Source organism: Larimichthys crocea, chromosome I (assembly GCF_000972845.2).
Source record: "Larimichthys crocea isolate SSNF chromosome I, L_crocea_2.0, whole genome shotgun sequence".
NCBI classification, from domain to species: Eukaryota; Metazoa; Chordata; class Actinopteri; family Sciaenidae; genus Larimichthys; species Larimichthys crocea.
In genome coordinates, this window is record NC_040011.1 from 30,388,753 (window position 1) to 30,412,008 (window position 23,256).

Here is a 23,256-nt window from a genome sequence, read left to right on the forward strand (position 1 = left end):
AAGGTCCTATTACATGGGTACAGCTAGCACTACAATCAATCTGTAGAGGCATAATTGGGACTAGAACCCTACTGTAATGATGTAGTAAAGACTAAAGCTCTACTGTTGTTGGCTTTGATTGGAAGCCTACTGTTGGGTTAGGCAAGACCCCTATTGCAGATAGAGAAAGGATGTATTGTATACCCCTGGAATAGTGGCAGGGGAAGGACAAAAATAAAATATTGACAGAACAATCACCATATTCATAGAACAGAAAAATTAATTAATTCTAAACCGAATATAAACCAGTGCCCTGGAATAGAGGGAAAGTAAGTTAAAGCCCTAGCATTTATAGTCTGAAGCATACTGAACCTTTTACTGAGGTGGTAACAGTGTAGTGTAGTGGCATGATGCAGAGTAAAACTGAATGAAGCAGTAAAATGAGAACTAAAAAGGTCAGAGAGTTTGATCATGGGTTACAACAAACACAAGGTGAGAAGCCTGTGACACGGAGCGCAGGGCAGAGGGTACTGAAGACCCCACACTGAGAGAAATTTATGGAAATAAGTCACTCTCCTGATGTACACCGTTCTTTAACCAAAAGCAGTTACGCTTGTATCTTTTACTGAGGCACACTTAAAGGGTCAGTAAGCTTCAAATGCAGTGCTCGTTGGATCATGGAACAGCAAACATTTCTGATGTCGAAATTGATGCAGCCAGGAGGAAGGCAAGCCTGGCAAGGAACCACAATGCTGTTATGTACCATTAGAAGAAAACTTGTTAGTTAATAAAGAAAAACAACTTGGAGTCCAGCACTTAATGTTAGTGTATATATATATATGTGTGTATGCATGTATGTGTGTATAGACATTCACAGGCTAGAGGCTGATGGGTGTGATAGCAGAAAGGACAGGCTGTGTTTTTGCTGCTGTGGAGGTAGTTGTAAAAGAGGCTATAGGACAAAAATACTGAGCCTGAGCCTATAGGAGGATGGGAAATGATTGACCTATATGACTACCAGCGCTATAGCAACACTTTTTCAATGTAGGTCTTATTTCACAATTTTCTGTGCCATAGTTAGTGGTTGCTCTGTCCATCTGTTCAGTCTCTGTGTAATCCCAGTTCTGTTCACCTAAATGCTTGATAGAAGGGACTAAATTGCCATTGTCAAAAGTATGCAGGTGAAACCTAACCTAAATTGACTTCCAAAAAATATTATCACTCTTTTTATTATGACTGTTATCATGGTCATCACTAACCATGATACATCTTAGCACCAGGAGTGAGAGTGGCTCAGGGATATCATTCAAACAGTTTTGGAGAAAAAAACAAACAAAAAAACAAAAACTCAAGTAGGCATGGAGTTGATAGAAATGTAAATAAAATGGTTTTGTGTAAGTAATGTACTACTGAAGTCACATCCTTACTTCTTCCTACCGGTCTGGGTGAGATTTCTTCTGGACCGTATCATATTCTTTATTGAACACTCAGCCACTTCAAGTGCCTAATGACTATGCACTTGTACACCCTAGGCTGGACTTTAATGTGCAGCATGATCTACTTTTTATCTGATACCGGGATTTCTACATTTAATTTCGAATTCAAGTCTGTGATTTTTGTTGATTAAAATATATCAACTCTTAGAAGTATGCTCCTCATTCTTTAATAGCTTAGCTGTGAAACTCAACAGGGATGTGACTGTAACCCCTCACCACTGGATGCAGCTTTGTCAATCACAGTCCAATCTTCACACATTTGTTCAGTTGTTCTTGGGTGTTTCTGCTTCATGTGATAAATGTAATGTAGGTGCTTTGTTTTTCTTTTAGAGAGTAACATTTTGTGTTTCTCTCTCTCCACCCAGTCCCATCCTCCTCTTACATAAACTGGAGATGTATACAAGCAATAAATAACATAAGTGTCATCTGTCCATATAAAAACAAAACCAAAGATTTTATCAGTGTATGTGTTTATTGAGGTCCTGCTGTGACATTGCTATCTAGTGCTGAATTTGCCAATTTGACAAGGTAATAAAAATAAATGAGTAAAGCATGACTATAACAAGCCCCTTTTAACCCACTTGTTTTAAGACCTGAGTGTATCAAGACCAAAACAAGACTAAGACTTTGAGGAGTCGAGACCAAGTCAAGACCAAGACCATGACCAGACAGTATATAGCATACTTAGGTAGCTAACATGTGGCTAATATCTCTTTGGGTGAGGCACACGCCTCACAGCCTTCTCAGTAACTTCTTATTGCGGGATTTAAAGACTGCTGTGTGTTTTCTTTAGGCAACTGTTTTTGCAGTGTTTTGTTTTTTAATTCGTCAGACTAAAGAAGAAAGTGTTATTAAACACTTAAACATTAAAAATATCGACAAGTAGGAATCCAAGCAGGAATTTTGAAGCGACTGAAACATGTCAGATGAGTTCAGAAAATGACATGACTAACTTTGACACACTGTGAGTGAGGTGAATTCATCTCTATCTCTCTGCTCAGCATGGCCTCAGTGTGTCATCGAGCTACCCTTTAAGGACCGCCCACAAAATCCTGGACTGAAAACTGGTGAAAAACTGTTTGAACTCCACATTTCAGTAATATCGTTCAGTCTTTTCACATGTTTTCAGCAACTATTTTACAGCATATTAATGTATGAAAGAAATCTCAGAATTGCTTTTACACAGACTTTAAAATTAGAAATTATTTAGTTATTAGTGAGTGAGTGAGTTATTGGTGTCATTTGAAGCAGTAAGTTTTGTCTTGTTCAGATTAATTTCTTTGTTAATGACTTGCCTCATAAAATACTGAGTCTAATTTGTTGGAAGAACTTTGCAGCTGTTGTCTTGTGGTCTTGTGGTTAAACTTCAACCTGACCTCTGCCCCCTCTTTAGTTTTCTGTGCCACATAGGTGTTTGCTCTATAACTACAGACTGTGGAATAACTTTTTAAATAGTATTTTAGTTAATAAATAACAGCTGTGGGGATACTGGTGATATCCCCAGAGCTATGGTCTTGAAATAAATTCTTTATGCCAGCTGTTAAAAACTTTGACACCTGCAGGACCTCAAAAGCCTCTATCTGAACACCACTGAGAAGTGACTCTCTGAACAAACGATAAAAAATAGTCTAGCTAAGACAAAGACTGTCTGTAAGACTGTAAATAAAGACAAAGTCAGTAACAAAATGCAGCATGCCATTACCATATTGATTTTATGTTAACTGTCAAATATAGGCATTTATACACTGTATATAAATTCATTTATACTGTAATGTATATACTGTATATAGTTGTTTTTTTTAATGTCACCTGTCTGATTTCTTTAATATTTAATTATTTATTTTAAATAGTTTGCTATATGTTTCATTGCAACTAAGCCTGTCTCTGTGCTGTTGTAACATGATAATTTCCCCCCAGGGATCAATAAAGTCGTATCTTTGTGTGTGTGTGTGTGTGTGTGTGTGTGTGTGTGTGTAGGGTGGAGGTTGGCACACTGGCTGGAATGGCAGAGGACTGTTTACCAGCACCTAGGACGGAGTTGAAACATGACACAGCTGCAAACCATGGGTAATGAGGGGTAACATAAAAAGAGAGAAAAAGTGGAAGATCTGTCTACCTGAAAATTCAGTCAGTCAAAACAGTCTGTAATTGAAAAAAATGACACAATCACAAAGAATGTTATAGTAAAATCAGTCCTGGTTAGAAGTTACTCATTTGACTAAGCACATCACATCATTGTTGCATTTTGGGGTGTTTGTTGGTCATTGTCATTTCCTGTGGCACTGCACCCTAGGGTGTCTGAATTTTAGAGGAGAGCTAGCAAAGATAAGTAGTGAGTAAGAGATGGATCAGTGAGTGTACCAGCAGTAATCAGCAGAGCTGTAGCCTCAAATAGCCTGTAGCCTAGACCTATCTCCACACTTTGTTTTAGCACTGTTCCATCACTGGAGAAAGGTCTGACTGAATCCCATATCATTCTGGTATAGGGGGGAAAAACCCTCTTCCAAAAATAGTGTAGTGGAGATTGTAGAAGGGGGAAAGAATTCAGCCAATGATGGCAGTCAGACTAGCAGAACGGCGTCTCTTCAGTGTGTAATACCAGGTGTCACCATTAGAGGGGCGTGTACTGATCTGGAGCAGCTGGAATGGTGGAATGGGAGTGGAAATAACATGACCTGAGATTACAGATTATACAAACACGCCCCCCCCTCCCCCAAACACACACACACACACACACGCACACACACACACACACGCACACACTTAAGTGAAAAAACACAAGAGCAGTGTGTAAACTAGAGGCTGTAGAATGACATGGTCAGAGTCTGCCCAGTGGCCTGGTGTGTAGTGTATGTATCTGTGTGTGACAGGGAGCAGTTTCCTCTATCTGTCAGTGTTTGAGAGAGAGAGAGAGAGAGAGAGAGAGAGAGAGAGAGAGAGTGTGTGTGTGAGAGTGTGAGAGTGTGTGTGTGTGTGTGTGTGCGCGTGAGTATATGTGTGTTAACAGCTTTAGTTCCACAGTGGGCCTGTACCAGCTCCACTGATTCAGTCTGTCAGTCTAAAGGTCTAACAGTCCTTGGGGGTGGGACTTTTATTCTTCTGGCCCCTGTCCAGTGGCTCTTAGTGCTCCACCCAGCCCTTAGTTCTGCTCCTAGACGCTGGTGATTGACGCAAGGCAGGTGCTAGGCTTCTGGAGTTTCTCCGGTTGTGTGCCAGCAGGTTCTGGGATGGCACGGAAGGAGAAGGGAGGTCCATTGCCAGTAGTGATGCCGAGGTGGCCAGGGCTCAGAGCCAGGTTCTGTCGACGGTTACTCTCCACTATGGACGAAGTGTTTGACGCTAGGCTCTCCCTTGTTCTGTAGAGACACACAATGAGAATTTATACAACCACAACACCAAAGAGTTTACTCGGAGCTTCCATTTGCGTGTCTCACATGCTTGAGACACACAAGGAACAGACAATTCCCCCCTTTGCTCATTAAGTTTGGTAAAGTTTGTGTATGACCAGTTGGATTACAACACTGCATGGATTAAAGTGCTTGAAATGCTATAGCATGCACGCAAGACACACTTTGTTCCCATATTTAACTGATTCCTGGGCATGAGATACAATTTGTTCTCTTGTTTTGGTTAGTTACAGTATACCTGTTCTTATATTCACACAAATACATAGAGTTATCAAGAACACCAGCTGTACACTGACAATTAAGGCTATCAGTACTGAACTACAGCTTGTCTTAATCCAAGAATTGTAACTTGTGCCTACAAATATATCAAAATATAAAAATGAATTGTATAAAGTACATGCAATATCATTTTTGAGTACTCAATGTAGTAAAATGTGGCAATATATTTTCCTCCCTTGAGGGCCATACCAGAGCAAGAAAGTTGTTTTCACATGCAGACATAGTATGAAATGTGTGACAAAGTACGGAGGACAGTAACAGGAGTTCCTGTTACTGAAATATTTGGCCCCTCTTAACATATGCATGAAGCATCAGTGTGCTAGTACTCTGTGGCCTCCAGGTTTCTCTCAAGTACAGTGCAAAGCAGTGCAAACCATACATGGAGGACTCGTCAGTACTTCTAACAAAAACAATGCGTGCTAGGTCTGTGTCAATTAACTTCTAGTAATTTTGATGAAACATAACTTTATTTAGAATAAAAGTTTTGACACATGGTCCATGTACAGAAAAGAAGGAGCTCATCTATTATGTTTCCTCTGTCATTTTGGTTTGTTTGAAGTTCGACTGCTGCTCTTTTCATCAGGGATGCACCGAAAATTCGGCCACCGAAAATTTTCAGCCGAAAATGGCCCAAAAGTGCATTTCGGCTTTCGGTGAAGTGACCGAATAGTGGCGTAATGCAATTGATGCAATGAAACAACTGCTTGCCAGGGTTGCTGATTCTTTTCTCATTCACACACAATAAACCCACGATGCAGGATATAGGAAAACACCGGCAAGAAACACATCATACACTGCTCTTTAGCGTTCATGAACGTGGGAAACATGGAAATTCAACGGAAATATAATAAAACTAAATAGTATTTCTTTCAAGAACAAATTAACAGTGATTAAAACAACATGCTTTCTAACAGTATAAATGAAATAATAATTAAACTAACTGGAAATTCTACTGGAATATTTGAAAGATATTAAATCAACATTTACTTTCTTTGAAAAAACATGTCTACAAATTTATTTAGGCCATTTATGCAATAGTAAAAAAAATTGTGAAATTTAACAACTGCACTTCATATTCGGTTTCGGTTTCGGTATTCGGCCAACCATTTAATTTTTATTCGGTTTCGGCCAAAAGTCATGTCATTGTCCTCTGCAATGACTTATTGGCACTCAACTGTAGCATTGATGCTACAACTGTCTATACCAGGGATGTTCCATCCATGGTACAAAGCCAAACTCATTTTAGTTATATAGGCCACATACAGTCCAACTAAATTTAAAGTTAGTTTAAGGTACAGCTACTAGTAATTTGACAACTCAGTTCAGTTCAGTTGTTACAGATTTTCTAGATATTTGATAAAGGTTACCCTATAATCCTCCCCACTGTCAGAGAGATGTATCCAAAAGGCTTTCAAAATAAGAGTCCCTTCAAAACAAAAGACTTTGTAAAACTCTTATTAATAGACACAAGCACGCAGACACACACTGACAGCTATTTAATGTATGGAAGCCAGAGTCAGACACACTCAAAATTTCTTTAGAAAGTTTCGAGTTTTATTATTATTCTTATGCCATTTTTTTTGCACACTACTCCTCCCGCATTTTAGTTGCACATACAAAAAAAAGGTATCAAAACGGCCGGCTCGGCTGGGAATCGTGCGTGAAAAAAAAAAAAAAAAAAAAAAAAACACCAAAAAATGAATGGGTGTGTATTGGTAGAATGTTCGCGAGCTTGGTGACATCATTGCTAGAGTGGAGAGGGAGAGAAAAAACTGTCAAAAAATGTATTTGTAAACTGCTCTCGAGGCCACAAATTCCACTCTACAGAATGAATTTATGCATAGGAATGTAGGAAATTTTGTGTTGGTTGCAGTGATAACATTGCTGAAGCTGTCATACTTATAGGTGGCGTGGGACACAAAGATGCGCCAGCAACACCCATCCACAGCCGCATAGACTGCCATGTTAAAAAGGCGGGAACATTTATGGAGGAAAGCAGAAGTAATGTTTCTTTGAATCGCTCTAAAGGTCACATTTCTTTACTTTAAAATATAGATGTAGACGTTCAGGAACAGCTCAAGATGCTTAAACTGAAGCCGGTTTAATGATAGGATATACGGTTTGGCCAGAAATCTACCACACAAACACACACACAGTGACGGCTATTTAATGTATGGGGCCCAGAGTCAGACATACTCGAATTTTCTAGTTATTATTATTTTTGATTTTGCAGAGTGTGGCATTATCCCTATATTTTTATTTATTATTTAGCATTCATTTATTCATTGTCTTTCACCTGTGTGCATACTTGACCCGGCCTGGCGCCATTCCTCATGCTGCTAGTTTGTAGGTGGGGCCAGCCGTGGGGGTGCTTGTGCAACACCAATGTGTTTACAATGCCACAGGGTGCTCTAAGATTTACCAGTCATGGGGCTAAACTCACCTGTAAAATATAACACAGTGCTTAGCCATCTGTATCAGTTGAACACTAAAATTGCCTTTTTACAGGAATTCCATCTCAAGCCATCAGACCACCTTAAACTCCACAGGGGTTTGGCTGGGCCAGCTCTATCACTCCTCCTTCTCAAGTAAGGTTCGTGAGGTAGCAATTCTTGTCCACAAATCGTCCCACTTCTCTGTGTCCAAGGTTATATCAGACCCCAGTGGGTGTTATCTCTGGGAAAGTCTTGATTTACTGACCTTAACTGTTGTCTCGATCCTTCTCTTGACCCCTCGGATTTCTGAAACCCAGTGCAAGCAGTTTTCCTTTTTTCCCTTGTCCATGGTACAATGGTAATTGTAACTTTTCACATTGATAGCAAATTCTGTCATCTGTCAGCTCCTATTCCTACAACCCCACTGTAATTTTGTTTCATGCAACAGTTATAGTTGAGTTTTCCCTTCCTGGTAGATCCCTGTCACGATTCCCCTGGCACTTTAAGTCACTACTGCTTATTGACCCCAATTCTGTAAAGACTATTAGCAATAGCACTGATGTCTTCATTTCTATTAATGTCAACCCAGACGGGTCTGTGGCAACAATCTGGAAGATATGCCAAGCTTACCTGTGAGGAGAAGTAATATCTTACAGTGACCACCAGAAAAAGATTACTATTGAGAAAAGTACCAATCTCTATAGGACTTTATCAGAACTACAGACAAAGTGTATAGATTCACTCCATGCAGAAGTCCTGACAAAAAAAAAAGCTGAATTTGACATTCTGCCCTCCAATGAGGCAACAGAATCATTATTAAAAACTTGCCACAACCACTATGAGTTCTGAGATAAACCAAGTAAACTTCTTCCTCACCAATTTCGCCTATCTTCTTCTTCATCAACACATATCACCCAAATCAATACTAGAGATGGAACAACTATTAAGCATCAAACCTGTGTAACCAAGAACTACTCAGATTTGTATACGTGTAATTTCTAACCTTTGTTTGCTCGTTTGACTCAAGACTTCAACCGTTGGTCTCTCCTAATGTTATTTCTCCCTGGCAGGATAAATGAATATATTATGATATAAAAATTACTGTGCTTCCTAAGCTCCTATATCTCTTTTAATTAGGGCTGTCAATCGCTTAAAAAAAATTAACTAATTAATCGCAAAAAATTCTGTAATTAATCGCGATTAATCACGATTAATTTATCAATAAATTTATCAATAAATTAATTGCATTTTTCTGAGACTGAAGCTTATAATGAATATGTATTTATGTAAAATTATCAAATTAATGTAGAATAAACACAGAGAAAGTATATTTAAATTCATTCATTTTATTGGCTTAAGGTGCACATATGCACAGTGCGAATAGAAAAAAAGCCAGAATGAGGAAATATACTGACGAGTGCCACACTCCTGTAGTGTAGACTGGCGAGGTCCCGTGGAGGTAATTTCAGCAGGGTGTTTTGCTTTGAGGTGATATGTTAAAGTCGTGTTACTTCTTTGGAATTTAAATTCGGCTTTGCAAACTGTGCAAATTGCCTTATTCTTGTCCAACGAGCTCTCGGGCAACTTTTTAAAATGAAATGTTCCCCCTAAAAGTCCGTCCTTATCCATCTTTCCGCCATAGACTCTCCTTTAGTTTAACCAAAGGTTATGGGTCAGCCGCCACCGGAAGTAAACAAAACCACGTTAATTGCGTTAATTTTTTTTAACCTGTTAATTGTTTAAAATTAATCGGCAAAATTAACACGTTAATTTTGACAGCACTACTTTTAATGCATACCCATTTTTATTGCAAAGGGTTTTTTTACTCACTTGTAACATAACACAAATGCATGCATGCAGTTTATATGAAACAATAATTTGTCTTCTATTACTGATAGGGCTTTCACAACTTGGGAGAACTTTGGGATTGTGTCTGTTCTACACTGAAGGAGTTTCAGAGAACCATCTTCTTTAGATATTTACAAGTCAGAGACTTCATTCATAACTTCCCTGCTATCCCTCCTTAAGTGACACCATTTTAATTATTGATCCTTACCTCAAAGGTGCCATCTTAGCGCTATACAACACATTCTTCACATATCAATCTTCAAGCTTTGATACTTTACTTTACGCACTGAGGAACTTTATATAGAGATTGCAATATTCAACTTATTCATTATTCAACTGGTTGGCATCAGTTTTTGGAAGCTAACCATTCACAATCTTTATATTTCGAGGACACTTCAACATGCAGACAGGAATCGAACCGCTGATCACCTGATTAGAGGATGAGCCACTCTACCTAATAAGTTAAACCCATTACTAACTAAAGCTAAACCCATTCACATGTCCTGCCCAATGCCCACTCACTGCCATCTTACTTTAGTGAACTGGTCGCTTTCCTCACATTCTGGAAGTGAAAATAAATAAATCATATAAAAATCATCATATAATAAAAACAAAACAAAACAAACAAACAAACAAACAAAAAACCCCATCAAGCTGGCCTATAGAAATCCTGATCATGAAAAGACACTACAATTCTGTGAAGATGACACACCTCACTCCCTCAAAAGCTTGCCAGGTTGTCACAGAATAATTCGCCTTACTCTTCCTAACTGACAACTAACATATTTTGTGTGGAGTGGACAGAGGTGAACTCTAATGAACTTGTATGAATAAAATGGACTAGGGTAGGGGTCTTGGGGGACTCTGTAGCTGATAGAGAGATGGAGCAGGGACCACCTTCTACATACTGTATACCAGGGCCTGCAATAATATGTAAGGTGGCCTACAGTGCTAGGACTAAATTTTTTAAGAGGCTGCTTTATCTAATAAAGCTGGATTCATGTTAATGTGTATTTCCACATATTTTGTTTTTGTAAACAAAAAACAAACAAAAACAAACCTCTCTAGTGGTCGCAGACTAGATCTAGAGGATATTTTTTTAGTTCCGTTGATGATTGATTCAGCCTGTGCTTGTGGTTCTAGTTTTTTCTTACCTAAAGATACTTTTTTGTTCTTTTGTTTCTGTACATACTAAATAATATATAAGATTGCATTTTTTCCTTCAGTACACCTTACCACAATGAGATATATGAGAAATATATGATTCAGTCCTCCACTCAGTTCCATCTACACACACACACACACAGATGTGACAGTATGTTTAATTAATTAATTGTTAAAAACCTACTGATGATACTTTCTCCAATAGCACAAAAGTAGACATGATTTATTGTGACAAATGTCACCTGCACTATTCGCAATTCTGTGTGTCAGCAAGGCTAAAAAGGGACTACTTTTTGCTAACAATCCTATAATGCAATCTGTTGTATTTTATAAACAGAAAATGAGAGGTAAATGTGCCTATATTGTTATAGGTACAGAGATAAGGTGTAACAGTGTGTATCTAAGCAGTACTACACTGTTGCCCATAAAGTTGGAATAAAGTTTTTTTTATTTTTTTATTCTTGATAGATAAAATGTTTTTAAAACTTTATTGATCAATCTGAAAACATACCCAGTAAAAATTAAACCACAATAAACCTGATGTGAACAAATAGGAATAAAAAGAGGAATGTCTGAAAACAAAATTGTTCAGTGTACATACACACAGTGTATACACATGTTCTTACCGTGGTGAGTTGAATCCGCTGTCAACAGTGACAGAGCTGGAGTCCATGCTGTCCAGCCTAGCAGAGTGGGCTGACTGCTGGTTCTGACTGGGCTCTGGAAGGTTCTCTTTAGCACTAGGAAACGTGAGGGTTCTTTCAAACCTCCTCTGTAGATCCCTCTCCTTCTCTCTTTCCAATAGCCACTGCATGGTCCCTGCTCCACCGCCTCCCATCCCAACAACACCTCCTCCAGTCTTTTCGTCTTCTCCTCGTACTTTAGTGCCCCCCTCCTCAAGTTCATCGTCGTCTGAGACGTTGTAGTAGTCAAAAGAGGCCTCTGCAGCACTGGTGGTAGGTTCAACCCCCTGTGAGGGAGCCGATGGTGTGGCCACCAGAGGTTTGGGAGCATCAAAGGCCTCCTGGGAATCAAGTGCATCACAGGATGAGGACAGAGTAGAGGAGGCGAGGGTTGGGGGTTTTCTTAGAGAGCTGTAGCCAGACAAAGGGAGACTAGGAGGAGGTTTGAAGAGTGTGTCCTTACTAAAGATCTCCTTACGTTTCTCCTGGCCAGATGAGGCACTGTGGAGAGGTCGTCCATTAGGAAGCGGAAGGTCAGGAATAGAGAGAGGTATTGGAGGCAAGCTGCCACCCTTAGGTCCCACCTTTGACAAGTCCTCCTTATTTTCTAGGGGATGGGATGTCTGTCTGTCTGTTTGCCTGTCAGTGCTGCCTAATTTTAATCCATCATGGCTACTTTTGCCCAGAGTTCCCAGTGGGTTTGCTGCTACGAGAACAGCCTCAGAGGAGCTGGCACATTGGAAGTAATCATCAGGAGGGACAGAGGTGGGCAGTGGTTTGGGTGAGTAAGCTGGTAGACTGTCCCTGCTCTTACTCTTTTCTAAGCTCCTGCCACCATCCAACCCCAGAGAATCCACAGGCAGTTTAGCTGAGGGTGGTGTAGCACGAGAGTAGTGAGAAGAGCTCTGATTGGCTCGCAAGGTGCCATCGTCAGTATAGTAACGGCTCCGGTCATCATAATAATCAGGTGGTCCAATCAACCCAGCTCCAAGTGGTCCTTTCGAATTGTCCATGGATCTGGAACGTTCCTTGGCCTTGTCGCTGCGTTCGTTCCTGGACTTCCTCTCCTGGGTGTGTGAGTGTGAGCGGTGGACTTTGGAGTGGTGGGCTGATGGGCCATGGCTTGGCTCAGGGAAAGGCATTTCTGTGCGTCGCTTGGCGAGCTCTCCAGACACATCCCACTCTGGTGTAACAGGCAGGTGGGAGGAGTCAAGGATGTTGGGGTTGCTGTGTGCCAGGTGAAGCCGGGCCCGCTGCCGCTCCATGGCCAGGGCGTGTTCCCTTGGTGACCGAGCCAGTGAAGAAGAATAGGCTCTGTAGTCCCTGTCAGCCAGCTCCAAGTGGGAACCATCACTCGGCTCACCACGGGACGCCCTCGTCTTGCTATGCGAGCGGTTAAGTTTGGTCTGAGACTGCTTCCTGTGTCTACCCCCACTTCTCCTACTTCTGGAGCTCTGATTGGCTGACGATGCTTTGCTCCTCTGAGCACGCTCTTCTTCGAGGCGCTTCATGACCGCTGTGTGCCGAGCAAGGTTCTCCACAGTGAGGTCAGGGTTGATTCTGCGGATTATCTCCATCTCTACATGGCGTGGCAACTGGCTGGGTGCCTCCTCATCACGGAGTGGCCACTCCTCAGGGGGGAACTGTGCAGAGAAGGTGGCCAACTGCTTGGCCTTGTCCTTTTTAAAGCTCAGACGGAACAGTTTCAAACCAAATTTCCGACTTCCTGTACCACTTCCTCCACCTGTTTGTTTGTCTATCTCTCCACTTCCTCCTCCTCCGCCACCTCCCCCTCCTCGGTGCTTGGTGAGCGTGTCCGTCTTGAAGGGGAACCCGAGGGTGCTGCGACTCTTTTCTGTGTTGCCTCCTGCTTGCTGAGGAGGTGTTTGTGGGGAGTGTGTGGATGAGTATGCCTCCCGATGGTCTTTGGGGGATCGGCGCTGCAGGGTTGTGTGGTGGCTAGGGGGATCTTCACCACGGTAATTGTTGTAAAAAGAATCCCCACCTCCCCCACTGTGGTTTTGACTGGATTTTGGGTGTGTTCGATCTCGCACAACTCCAGAGGTGGATGGGGTGATGGTGCCAGAGAGAGGAGAGGTGCACTGTGTCTGCTGATGCTGCTGTTGGTTCTGATGTTGTTGCTGCTGCTGATGTCGGTCAGTGGATCGCTCATCTAAGTGGTACCACTTAGAACTGGTTCGGATTAGGCTCGGAGTGATGAAGTAAGTCTGCGGAGTTACAATAAAATATCCGTCGGGTGTTGGGTATATCTTTCGCTCACGGACCAGCATGCTTAGTGTATGGTGCAGAACCTCCTCCGTTGGTGTGGGAACACCTAAGCATAATCAGAGACAGGAAGCAGTTAGAATAGGGACATTTCACACAGGTCTACATTTAAACTCAAAACTATGAAAAAGGTTAAGATGGTTCGCTTCCACTGCACACACTTTTCTTTCCCACATTAAGTGTATAGATAATTGTTTAATATTCAACATAGACTTAAGATAAAGGATTCAAAAATTTCTCTTCAAAAATAGTGGAAAGGCTAAAGGACTACATCGACCTTAATGATTTGGGATAAGTATCACTAGTGATTCTATGGGACACACTGAAAGCTGCAATGAGAAGGAAATTATTTATTTCATTAACTACACACATGAAAAAACTTAAAGGGCAAGGTGGGCTGCTGTGGATGTGTCTTTATGTGCTGAATGCAACCACTGTGAAACAATCAGGAAATAGGTTTTTATTTTGCTGATTAACAGCTTTATCAAAGCTGTTGTTCACTCACTGTTATTGTTAAATGTTAAATGGACTGTACTTATATAGCGCCTTTCTAGTCTTCCGACTCAAAGCGCTTCACAGTACATATCTCATTCACCCATTCATACACATTCACACACTGATGGCATTGGCTGCCATGCAAGGTGCCAACTGCTCATCAGTTTTAGGAGCCGGGGATCAACCTGCTCTACCTCCAAGCCACAGCCGCCTCTCTCTCTCTCTTTCTCTCTCTCTCTCTGTCTATCGCTCTCTCTCTAATCATCAGACACAAATCACATAAATTGCGAGTCAGACTCAGATTTAGAAGCTGGTACATGAAATAAACAAAGTGAGAACACACACAGGTAGATGATCAGAGTTAAGTCTGTGAATCCACCTGGATAGTCCCTGCTTCAGAGACATTTCAGGCTGTGTGTGGAGGTTTGACCGATCTGAGTGTCTGATTGGCGGCCGGAGCGTGATGTCGGGCTCTGTTTCGCGGTAGCTACAGCGATAGTCAATATTTCAAACCCCACTGGCTTCGCTGCGGTCTGGTTCAGAAGCATCCCAGAAGTGGGGTTGAATCGGTTGAATTCTGCAGATCCTGTCTGAGTCCTGTCTGAATATCTTGCAATTAGGAAAAGAAAGAGGAGGTATGGCACTGGTTTGATAAAGAAATTATTTTTATTCTTCACAGTTAGCTGCTATATTCGTGCAGTACCAGTCCAGATGGAAGGAACTGGAATTTGGAATAGCTGCTAATTATCCTTTACAGGCGGCCATTGCTGATAAAGAACTGGCAGCCCAAGTTGAAGAGTAAAAAAAAAAATTCACAGTCAAAATACAATATAAGGTGGTTAAGTTACATGGAATCCATATTATACTTTTCAGATTTCACTTTTTTTCCTAATCGGGGTGATTTTGAAATTTTGAAATTTGAATCCTGGACAAAGACAGGGATTACAACCTACCTCTCATTTACACACAAAAATGTTTTCAGTCTTTGCATGGAAAACATGGCCTAGAACAAAACTATTTTTTCAGCCAACCAAAATAGTCTGAGTTTTATAAAATCCTGAGGTCAACCTTTATTTTATTACCAAGCAAGTCCATTTTGTTTTATTGTACATTGTATTGTTTTATATGCTACTGGTGAAAACAGGTGGAAAGTGGGGGAAAAAAAGTAATCAACTAAAACCTGGCAGAACTGAAAATAGTGACCTTTTTTGCCTCCAAAACACAATTTCATTTCATAATGTTCATGAAACATGCAGATGTTACTATGAGCACAACAAATATCAGATGTCCTACTGATTTTATCCACTTTTTGGCCTTTTTGAGCGTTAATTTGATAGAGACAGCTGAAGAGTGACAGGAATGTGGGGAGATAGAGAGAGAGAGAAAGGGAATGGCATGTGGAAAAGTGCCACAGGCCACAGCCTTTGTACATGGGGCGGATACTCTACCAACTGAGCTAAACAACACCCTGATTTTATCCACTTTGAAATGTAATGTCCACCTTTTGCAGAAATTAAAGCAGCATATCTCTCTGGTATTGTGTCAATATATTTCCTGAGAACTTCAACACTAATGTTACCCCATGCCTTCTGCAACTCAAGCCAAAGCCTTCCCTTTGAATGTACAACAGATGTATCCAGTTCATTTTCCAACTCGCTCCAAATTTGCTCTGAGGTTGAGCCAGTCCATCACTTTCAATGTTTCAGCAGATTCCTTGAGTCACAGGTAGTTCCAGCAATAGTTAGAAGAATGTTTATGGTCATTGTCCTCTTGGAAAATAAATCCAGGCCTAATAAGATAACTCGCAGATGCTATTCTGTGTCTCACCAGAATGTTGTGGTATACTTTCTTATCCATGATGTCATCAATTTTCACTAAAGCCTTATTCACACCGGGACATAAGCGCTGTGGAACGGCTGCGCCACAGTCACCAGAGCTGATCGCTGCCACTCTAATCAATGAAACCATTCCCACCGGGCGTGCCGCGGAATGTCTCAGCAGTGTCCCAGCAGCGTCTCTCTGCGCTGCAGCACTATCATTCCGTAACACTTCTATTTTTGACGGAGCTGTTGCTAAATCACGTGAAGCTCAACAGAGCAGATCGCACCAGACAGGAAATCTGACACAGAATCAACGTAATAAACTTCCGCCCCCTTTCAAAATAAAACACAATATGCAGTTCATATAGTCTATCACAACTTCACATCAACATTACGTTAGGTCAGCAGTCAATCGATCAAAGGGTCTCAACATGAACGATGAGAGACTAATTGTTGAAGTGGAACAACACACAATCATTTATGACACAACAGATGCTTTTTATAATCTCTTCCACGTCGGAGAAGCAAAGTCAGCTGTTTGTTGTTGTTGTTTCCTTTATACACACAGTTTATTGAGGGATCTTGTGGTTTCGCGTACGTTCAGGATAATCGTGTGATCTCGTGTGAAAACGGCTGGCTCGCAAGGCTCGTGGCGCTTACATCCTCAGTCAGTCACCTGTTCCTTAGGCTGAAATGGCCTCACACCGTAATACTACCCCCTCTGTGTTTAATTATTGGCAAGAGACACTCATTTTTATATCTCTCCCCCACCCTTCATCTAACATACACTCTTCACTTGTTGCCAAACTGTTCAAACTTCAAACAACACTTTATACCAATCTTCCTTTGTCCAGTTCTTGAGTTCTTTTGCTAATTTTAGGTGTTTCACTCTATGTTTCTCTTTCAGTAATGATTTCTTTGCTGCTGTTCTGCCAACAAGTCCTTCTTCACCCAGTTTCTGACACACAGTTCTTGAAGACACTGTTGCACCATTAGTAATTGTGGCATTGATCTCACAGTTCTTGTGAGGTCTTTCTTTGGTTTCTTCAGATGCTTCAACTTGTCTGTCTGAAAGTTTCTTTTTTTCTACCTCTGCTTTTGGTTCTGGTGTGAATTGCTGGCATCATGGCGGTCTAAAGTGTACTTTACACTGCATTTCAAGACACAGATGAGCTTGTTTTTTTTGTTGTTTTTATTAAAATGATCTAAATCTCCTTATGATGGCTCTATTCTACGGTTTATAGAGCATAATGATGATGATGCTTGGTTTTGGTACCTGTCTGCTCTCTGTTTTCTGACGTCACCTCTTATTGACAATAATAATGTGAAAACAACCAAAACTCTTTGGTGCTCGGGGGAAGGAAGAAAGGAAAAGAAGAGGAGGAAAAAACGTGACAAAGACAGAGGTGAACCTCCTCTAAAGATGATGCCATGAAATGATTTGTCTGTTGCAGAACGATAGTAACTTTGAGTGTAATACAGTTTGATAATCAATAAATAGCGTCAGCTTGTTTTAACATCAGTTAATGTGATGGAGGGGCCTAAGAGCTGTTATGGAAATAATAATGTAGGTTAATACTCCCACCTTCCATTTCTCAGGGTCACTGGTAAAGATTAGATCGATTCAGCAGGTGTTTACATCTGTCTACATGTGGTTATCTAACGTTTTCTCTGCTTGTAATAATCAATCAAAATGCTGTTTATTTTCCACCCCTTCATACATCAGAGCTGTAAGGCTGGTTGTTTGTTATGTTACAGTTCATATTGTCTAAAGTGTGTTTATAGTGTTAAACTTTACATCAGTGTTAAAGTGCACATCATTAATGTTAATACTAACTTAGCATTCCCATATGTTATATTATACTGCAGTTTACTGCTTCTTTGCATTCTGCTAATCAGCAGTTCACTGTAAAATAATAAGACTGAATCTAATTTGCATAACAGAAATAATTGCATTGTATATGATACATGTACAGAATAGGGGAAATCATGCCTCTATTATATTTTTCATTTGTAGTATTTCATTTCATTTTATTCTTGGTATCATCTTTTATGATTCGACTGTAACCCACGTCACACACTCCTCTTCTTTCTTCAGATATGCTGTTGAGGAATCTGAATCCCAACCCTGCAAATCTTGAGCCATCTACAGTTATCTCCAATTCAGCAACATTGAGCGATCCTCTTGTCGCCTCCTCCTCTTGTTTACAGTTTTTATTTTGTGGGTAGTTAAACCTTATACTTTACCTATTTTTTATTTATTTTTTGTATTTCTAATTTATTATCTTTGTGTTTACTGTTTTGATTGGGCAACTTGTAAAAATAAAATGTCAAAGACAATAGGACTGTATGTATGTACGGTACCAGTCAAAAGTTGGACAAACCTTCCCATGTTTTTCAATGATGTCCACTATGCTTAAACCAGATTCTTAATGCAAAACGCTATGATAGCCATATTTGTTAACTCATCATCATACCTCCTACTCCATCTTTCTCATTGGAAACCACACATGCAGATAACATCTGTTCACCTTCTCACAAAGACCTCACAAAGACACAACAGTCGGAACCCTAAATCTCAGATTTGACTCATCAGACCAAATTCCAGATTCCAGGTCCAGGTCTAATGTTCCATTCATTGTGTTTCTTGACCCAAGCAGTTCTCTTCTTTTTCTTGTTGCCTCCTCAGTCGTAGTCTCTTTGCAGTAATTCAACCATGAAAGTCTGATTCACACAGTCTGCACTAAACACTGCTACGTGACCTCTGTGAAACATTAATGTGGGCATTGTAACTCCACTAATTAACTTTTGAAAAAGCACACCTGTTAATTAAAAAGCTTTTCCTACCTCACAAAGCTGACTGAGAGTATGCAAAGTGCATGTACAAAGCTGTTATTAGCATTATTATTTTGTGCTATTTCATATTTTTGATGTCTTCACTTAGTCTACAGTAATGTGCCTTTTCTAAGTGGTTTTCAAGATAAGGTAAAAACATGGCTAAAATTTCCACAATGGTGGCTTATAGGGGCTAGAGTGGGTCTCATCATCAAGTGGAGAGGGATGAGAAAAAATATCAACTGTTCTCCTGAACACAATTTCCACTTTACAGAAATAAATATAAATACTTTTACAGAAATAATAAATAGTAGATAGGATTGTAGGAAGATTTGTCATCTCACTCACTTAAACATGCTCAAGCTGTCAGACTTAGTCTTGGCTGTACACGCACTGAGGTGTCAGGATCACTCACCGACAGCCCCATGAGAGAAGACACTTCCCAAAGGAGCACGGACAGACCTGTTTTTTATTTATCTCCAGAGGTCACATTTTTTATCTTTATCCACACAAACTGGGTTTGGACATCCTCAGCAAGACATACCAAAGCATTTGTGATTGCAACATTTTTTAGAAGAAGTGCATTATATGACAGAAATGCAGGTGCCAATATTTTTGACTGTATACGTAGATGTAAGACAGCCATTCTGCTTCAACTGTTCTCCCATGATCTTCTCATCTCTCTCATTTAGCCTCTCTATTTTTTCTCTGTTTTCTTGCTCTCTCTCTTCCTTTCTGTGCTAGCCTCTATCCTGTTCTCGTGCTCTCTCTCCCTCTGTCAGTCTGGAGGTATTACTGCCAGTTACATCATAGCAGACTTTCAGCCTAGCCAGAATGATGCAACACCATGCAGACAGACAGTGTGTGTGCACGTCACAGTGTCTGTCTGTTTTACACACACACACACACACACACGCACACAGAAGACAGAATAAACTTTCACACTGTAATACATATCCAAATGAATGGTGTGGAAATATTGTAACAGCCATCTTCTATTTAATGATCTTGTATCCAACCTGTCTGATCATCTGACTGCCTTTGCTGACCCAACACACTTCTTATTAGTGATGTCTTCGTGTTCCCAGATTAAGGTAATTAACTTGGTGAGAATGTGTTGGTTACTCATAGAACTGATCACCAAAACATTGAAAATAAGATATAATAAGTTGTAATAAATGAGGCTGTACATTTCCCATGTGTCAGATGCTGCATAAGTGGTCAGTGTCTGAGGGTGTGTAAATAGGTCTTTTTTCTAAATTGTCACATATAGTTAAGCTGCTATTTAAAGTGACAATGGCTGGATGTGTTGAAAGTTAATTTTAATGCCAAATTCAGACAGGATCGGGGAGACCGGAAAAAACGGAGGTCTTTCAATTCATTGCAGTGGGGGTCATGCGTTTCCGCATTGGCAGTGCATGGGATTGCCGCAAAAAATGTTGCTGGCGCCCCACGTCACGTACCGCAAACCAATCAATAAACAGCAGTCACGAGGTGGCGTTTAGCTCTGTTGGTAGAGCAGCCGCCAATTATGCAAAGACTCAGTCCTTGCTGCAGAAGCCCAGGGTTCCAATCCGACTTGTGGCTCTTTCCCGCATGTCATTCACTTTCTCTCTCCCCACATTCGTGTCACTCTTCATCTGTCTCTATCAAATAAAGCTTGAAAAGGCCAAAAAAAAGAAAAAAAGAAACAGCAGTCAAACTGGAAGACACCCACCGGAAGACATCCATGGGAAAACGGGAAGAAAAACCATTTACCATGGAGCGCAAACATTTTGCATTCGAGTAGGAATCGAGTAGGAAGAAGCTTCTTCACATTGAGATCTATCTGTTTTGGTTCGAGGATAGGAAATAAAGGAAAAGCTTCGGGTCAAAGTTCTTATGGCTCCTGAAGGCTGCACCATTGGTGTGTGAATGTGTATGAATGGTTAGCTCCTAAAACTAATGAGCAGTTGGCACTTTGCATGGTAGCCAATGCCATCAGTGTATGAATGTATGTGTATGGGTGAATGAGATATGTAGTGAAAAAGCGCTTTGAGTGGTCGGAAGACTAGAAAGGCACTCTTTGGGGTGGTAATGCCACCGAAATGACGTCACACACCGAGCCAAATAGCGAGACCCCCCCCACCAGTTGCTGGTTTCCCTGTTCCTGTCTGAATGTGCCACCTCTTGCCCAATGTCAGCAGACCCTGATATGGATAAGCGGTTACAGAAAATATATGTATATAAATAATGGCACTTTGTAGTAACCAATTTAAGCAAAGCAATAAGCCACACAAGCCACGTTTTATGTGTCATTAGATTAACCCATCAACAGCATTAATGAATATAGCCAGTTGAGCAACATCTGTAACGTCTGTGCTCTCAACAACTGCAACTGAAATACAGCAAATGACTTAAATTGGCTCCTAAAGCCATGATGGTATCAAACCTGAAACTTTACTGTGCACCCAAAACTTCAGGAAGCTGCTCACAATCACTGTACTGTTTGAAAAAGTTTCTGCAAATATGTCTATACTTACTATTGATACATGAGGTAGAAACAATATCAAGTAAGCATATTTCAAATATTTCTAAACATTTTGTTAACACACTCAACAATAGTGTAAATGTTGTCTGTATTGAAACATACAGCTGGCTGGTAGTGACTGGTATGTTTCAAGCTGAAAAAAAGAACAGGTTTTATTTCATGTCAACAGTGTCTGATGATAAAATTGTCCCTAATGGGAGAAATGACCCCTCAATCTGAGAGTACTTAGCTACGGATTAACACTATATACTCACTGATTATATAGCAGTTGGACAGACATGTTTGTGTGTGTGTGTCTGTTGCCTGTCATTACATCATGCAAGCGCGGTTGCTTTGGTCACATGACGCAAGTTCTCTAAAGAGGGAAACCCAGCGCTGTCTGACACACTGACACACACATTGAGTGTGTATTGAGCCAGTGTTAACAATTTATCATTTCACCAATGACATCTTAAATTCTGTGTAAAGGCAATTCTGTATATTTTCATATGGTTATAGTTGCATGTGGAAAGACTTTGAACGATATTACCCAAATGTGGAGCTCAAACTGTTTTTCACCAGTTTTCAGTCCAGGATTTTGTGTCCTAAAGGGTGGCTCGATGACACGCTGAGGCCACCCTGAGCACTCGATGACACGCTGAGGCCACCCTGAGCATACCCCTGCACCCCAGAGAGATAGAGATGAATTCACCTCACTCAGAGTGTGTCAAAGTTAGTTATGTCATTTTCTGAACTTATCTGACATGTTTCAGACGCTTCAAAATTCCTGCTAGACTGCTCCCGCGTGGCTTCAGCGCATCCAGTGGACCCTAATAACCCTTACGATGTAATTTGCAAAAACAAAAAAATTGTCCTAACACCGTGCTGTTCAGCCACCCTGCAGCAACACCTAGATCAGAATGGTGTTTGTTGATTTCAGCTCAGTATTCAATGCAATCTCCACTATTTTAAATATATTTTTAAAAAAGCAAAATTCTCATGCCAACTTCTACAGAAGAGCAGTTGAAAGCAACCCGTTTTCTTTAATTATTAATAACTTGTTATTTGAAATTCAAATGCAACAGATCTGTTCCAATTACATTCCACTCTACATTCAACATTTTAACCCCAGAACCCCTCTCCCTCCTTCACCCGCTCACCACCCATAAGACTTGTCCATACTGTAACTGTGCTTGTTTTAGCACTGTAATATGATCTGGAGTCAGAACCTGATTAGCTTAACTTAGCAAGACTAGAAGCGAGGAAAGCAGCTAGCGTGGCTCTATTCAAATGTTTATGTTTAATCCAGTGGGTAGCCAATACATCTAACAGTGAAGTGGCCCCTGCAAGTAAAAGTAGCTTTTCCACAGACCTGTCTTGTTTATTTATATAGCCTATAAAGTCAAGGGAAAGATTTCAGTGGTCATACACAGACGCATGCTGATGGCTGCAGAAAAAGTTTGCCCCAACAAGCAACAGGCTTTTGCCAACATCTGAAATTGAGATTTGGAGACAAGTACAAGTTTAAGCACAAGTCATTTGTTGCATTTTTGGTTGCAATTGATGAGAACATAGATGCAACAGCTGTTGCCCAACTGGCCATATCTAATCATGGTGTTGATGACTATCAAAGTGAGTTCTTTGAGTTAATGCTGATGACAGACACCTTGTCGGAATGCCGTGCGGTGCCAGATTTCAGGACAAAGTAGCCTGTAAAATGCTGCATTTCTACCCTGAAACTTATTGTGGTCATATTTTAAGATTTTGAACATTGTGCAAGGATGATTCATTAATACTGATTCATTCTGCCCTCAGAATGTACTTGGGTAGACTTGACTGATATCTTGTTGAAATTTGACCTATTTTTTGCAGGATGTAGATGTCATTATATATATAGGTTATTTTACAATTTTAAAATTGTCTGTGCCACTTGAAGTCAAATTGGGCTGTATATGGGCCTTGAAATAATGTTTATTTAACACCTGACTGTGGCTGAGATATTCATATGTGCAAACATACA

At 40.5% G+C, this 23,256-nt stretch overlaps 1 protein-coding gene across 5 annotated transcripts in view; it reads right to left on the bottom strand.

The window, feature by feature from the left end:
* Positions 1-2,592: 2,592 nt before the first annotated feature.
* LOC104934781 (storkhead-box protein 2) overlaps positions 2,593-23,256 on the bottom strand; it is a 77,247-nt gene continuing 56,583 nt past the window's right edge. For 4 of the 5 annotated variants that reach the window (XM_010750520.3, XM_019254350.2, XM_019254353.2 and 1 more), the window contains 2 exons: positions 11,235-13,626; positions 2,593-4,831 (listed from right to left, as the gene is read on the bottom strand). In XM_010750520.3, the coding sequence (XP_010748822.1) occupies positions 4,627-4,831; positions 11,235-13,626 (2,597 nt within the window). In that variant the 3' untranslated portion in view covers positions 2,593-4,626. Of the gene's footprint in view, positions 4,832-6,627; positions 6,909-11,234; positions 13,627-23,256 lie in introns of those variants that run through there. The other variant, XM_027277800.1, reaches the window with a different exon arrangement.